This window comes from Durio zibethinus, chromosome 22, assembly GCF_047325235.1.
Source record: "Durio zibethinus cultivar Kanyao isolate XHJ-2024 chromosome 22, ASM4732523v1, whole genome shotgun sequence".
NCBI lineage: Eukaryota > Viridiplantae > Streptophyta > Magnoliopsida > Malvales > Malvaceae > Durio > Durio zibethinus.
In genome coordinates, this window is record NC_143183.1 from 15,072,635 (window position 1) to 15,076,436 (window position 3,802).

Consider the following 3,802-nt stretch of genomic DNA (forward strand, 5'->3'; position numbering starts at 1 on the left):
TAGTTTATGATTATCGTAACGATTTTGTGTTCGCTCGACGAATTTGGATAAGAAATAAAAATAATGGAGTCGCCACTAATCTTTTTTGGTTAGGTGCGAGTGGCCACCTATTAAAATTTATCATTTTAATAAGATTTTAAAATTAATTAAAATTTAATAAAAAGATAATTTTATAGTCTACGAAACAGTTTAAGTTCGAGAGTCGGTTACGTGTAGGGAAAGATTAGCACCCCCACAGTGTTCTATTTAAAATGGTACCACTTAACTATGTGTTATCCATTGATTTTAATAAAAACAGTCTTATATTCGGTATTTGAAAAATAATTTTCTTGATTTTTCATTTATTGGAAATTGATTTTTTTTATTTTTTTATTTTTTTAGTGCTCAAATTTTATTCGAGAAAAATAAATTAGAACCCTTTTTATCGAAATAATTTTTAAAATATTTCAGTACGTTGGTAACATTAAAAGAACCTTTTCTCACATAAAGATTTCTAAGGTATCACTTTTCGGAATACCTTAGAATCTTGTCATTAGAGATTCAAATTTATTTTTTGCCAAAACCATATTGTGCACGCAATGCAAAAAATGCTAATATGTTAATGCACACATTTTATTATTTACTTTTATTATCTTTTTATTATTTATTTAAGTTTTTGAAGAAAAGAAAAATTTTTATATATTGAAAATTTTCTATAAATATTCCAATATACTTGTAATATTTAAAAAATTTTCTCACATAGGGATTTTTTAAAACATATCTACTCGAAACACTCTTAGAATCCCGTCATCGAATAAAATTTTCTTTTCCTCACTTTTTTATCACCTTATTTTAATTATTAATTAATTTTATTTTTTATTAATAAAATTTTTTTTATTGTATTGAAAACTTTTTATTAATACTCCAATACACTAGTAGTATTTTTTTAAAAAATCTTCTTACCTAGAGATTTCGTAAGTAACACTACTTGGGGTACCTTTTTGAATAAAAAAAAATCTCATCGTTAGATAAATTTTTTTTTTTTTTACATTTTAAATAATTAATTTTTATCAATTATTGTATATTTTTCTTTATTCTTGTTGTAGACATCCATATGTATCCGGGGTTAATAGAGTTATTTTTAGGGTTATTTTTATTTTATTATATGTTATTATAGTATATTAACATAGTATATTATATGGCAATATATTATGGTATTATTGTTATATATTATTACTATTATTATTATTATTATTATTATTGTATTTATATTTATTATTATTATTGTCATTATTGTTAATATTATTAGTTAAAAAAAAAAAAAAAGAAGAAGAAGGAAATTGGTGATTCAATCTCGGATCCGTTGGAGCATGATTCTTGGTGACCCAATCATGGATCCGTTGGAGCGTGATTCTTGGTGATTTAATTCCAGATTTGGTGGGCATAATTCATGCAGAGAATCAAGCATATACAGCCGGCAATAAAGAGCAAAGAATGAAAAATCAAAAGGGGGGAAGAAAAAAGGATAAAAGACAAGATGCCAAAAAAAAGAGATGAGGGGATTCCTGCAGCAGTAGGAAAATCCTCTTTGCTTCTTGGAAGGAATCGAATGCTAAAAATCTTCCTGGAAGTAGATTCTTCTTCAAAAACCCTTTTCTTTTAACTTCTGAGTTTGCCACGGAGAGCTTTGTTAAGCGCATAGTCATCTGAATACCTGGCATCGGACACTCGTTGAAGGCGAACTAGTATTGGTTCAACTTCTTTGTTCTGCAAATCCTCTTCATGATGTTCGAGACGATAAAATGAACCTGCCAGCTTGTCTCTGTCTTCATCACCAGGAAGTTCTAATGTCTCCGCGTCCTCAACAATCAAACCCAACCCAAAAAAAAAAAAAAAATAAAACAAAAAAGACATAGGTGACTATGGCTGGAGTGCCGAACAAGAGAACATTCAGTAAGTTTAGATTCAGAGCCGTTAATTTGGATACCCTCCTTGATATATCCACTGGTGAACTCGCCAAGCTCTTCCCTGCTCGTGCTAGCAGAAGGTTTCCAGAGGGGTATCAAGCGAAAGCCCATGGCTTTAATCAAGAAACTCTGCAAGGCGAAAAAGGGAGGCCCCATCTGATGAGAAGCCTGAACCAATCAGAACCCATATGCGCAATATGATCACTGTACCTGAAATGATTGGAAGCATTATCATCATGTATAACGGCAAGACATTTAATCAGATGGAAGTGCAAAATTCTGAACAAGGGCATATGATTGAAATACGTAGAGGTGTGCCAGCCGCAGAAACAAGCCAGGGTGGAAGTATGACTTGTGGAGGCGTAGCATGTGGGTTTTCTGACGCTCAAACCACTTATAAAGAAGCAAAGGAAAGTGCAACCTCTATGCAGAAACTTTTGATGGCAGTATTGCCGTGCATTGTCCTTAGGAGGGTAGAAGTAGCTGGAGGAATTAAAGCCAACAGTCGTGCAATCTTAACTGATGTAGCCCGTCTCTTGTCAGACGTTGCAGCATTTACAATCCCCTTGTTCTCCTTTCGGGCATTCGGGTGGAAGGCAAATCCACGTCAATCTTATGGATCCTTTAGGATTGAAATTCTTGGTGCCTTTGTTTCCATCCAGCTGATATGGCTTCTAAACGGCATTCTTGTTTATGAAGCCATAGCATGACACAGGTGAAGTTTAAGGCTTTCTCATGTTCGTGGCTTCTGCATTTGTTTTACTAGTTAATGTTGCTATGGCTCTCTTGTTGGGTTATAATCATGGCCATGCTGTGAATGATCATGACCTTCATGACCACGATCAGAGTCATGACAGTGAACCACATAATTATGGACTAAGTATAACTTCCCACCATTAACATCAGCAGCAGTGCCACCACTGGCGCCTTTTTTCTCTATATTTCTTGCTCCTGGGTGGCCCACTTGCCAGGGTTTCGAACAAGGAAATGTTGAAGCTAAAACAGAAGCTGGTTTTCCTGATTTTGGAAATGGGGATCATTTTCCATTTAATGATAATAGGGGCGGAAAACTCTCATGGTGATAGCCAAGAAATGTGGTTATCGAGAAAACCGTTCAAACTACTGTTCAGGAGGTTAGTGGACCCAAAGCTCTTCAGGACTAGGAGCTCCTTGACCAGATCGGATATGCAAGACCAGGGTCTCCCTGGAAATTATACTCGGCCAAGGCATGTGACAGAACGCGTCTCCACCAGTATCCCACGATTTGCGTTTGGATTCTGGACAAGAAGGTGTTTTCAGAGGCATGCGCGCATACGGGCCTTTCTAAGGTGGCGGAGGATTCTGTCTTAGATTTGATACGATCAGATGCGGCTAGGCTTTTGAGGTTGAGGCATCTAGGTGTGATATACGTGGTCCAGGCTTTGGATGAAAATAAGAACGCGATGACGATGGTTACCGAACCATTGTTTGCGTCGGTGGCTAATGCGCCTGGGAATGTTGAGAATGTGGCCCTGGTTCCTAAAGACCTTGTAAAGATGGAAATGAATTTGAAGCATGGGTTGCTTCAGATTACAGAATCCTTGGATTTTCTTCATAACAATGCACGTCTTATTCATCTGACTTATCACTTGAGAATGTCCTGATTACATGAAGTGAAGTTTGGAAGCTTGGTGAGTTTGGTTTTGCTATTTTGACAGACCAGGTCTCTATGGATCTGGTTAATGTGCAGGCCTTCAATTATGCTGAATATGATATTGAAGATTCTGTCATACCTCTTCAACCACCCCCTCCAGGTCATTTCCACGAAGGTTGTTTTTCTAATTTTGATTTCTTCTTTCTTCTTGTTTTTTGTTATT

The 3,802-nt window shown here is 35.7% G+C and overlaps 1 protein-coding gene and 1 pseudogene across 1 annotated transcript; one reads left to right on the forward strand and one right to left on the reverse strand.

The window, feature by feature from the left end:
• The first annotated feature begins 1,219 nt into the window (after positions 1-1,219).
• LOC111307339 (metal tolerance protein A2-like) lies at positions 1,220-3,802 on the forward strand (annotated as a pseudogene).
• LOC149512630 (uncharacterized) lies at positions 1,639-2,057 on the reverse strand. The gene is made up of 2 exons (XM_089751469.1): positions 1,920-2,057; positions 1,639-1,839 (listed from the first exon to the last, which is right to left on the reverse strand). Exons 1-2 carry the CDS (start codon positions 2,055-2,057, stop codon positions 1,639-1,641), a joined length of 339 nt encoding a protein of 112 aa, XP_089607595.1.

Bases quoted from the DNA above. Each gene is read 5' to 3' on its own strand.
- LOC149512630 (XM_089751469.1), bottom strand. From the start codon at position 2,057: ATGGGCTTTCGCTTGATACCCCTCTGGAAACCTTCTGCTAGCACGAGC. The intron at 1,840-1,919 runs GTTCGGCACTCC...TTGATTGTTGAG, and splicing joins AACTTACTGAATGTTCTCTT to GACGCGGAGACATTAGAACT.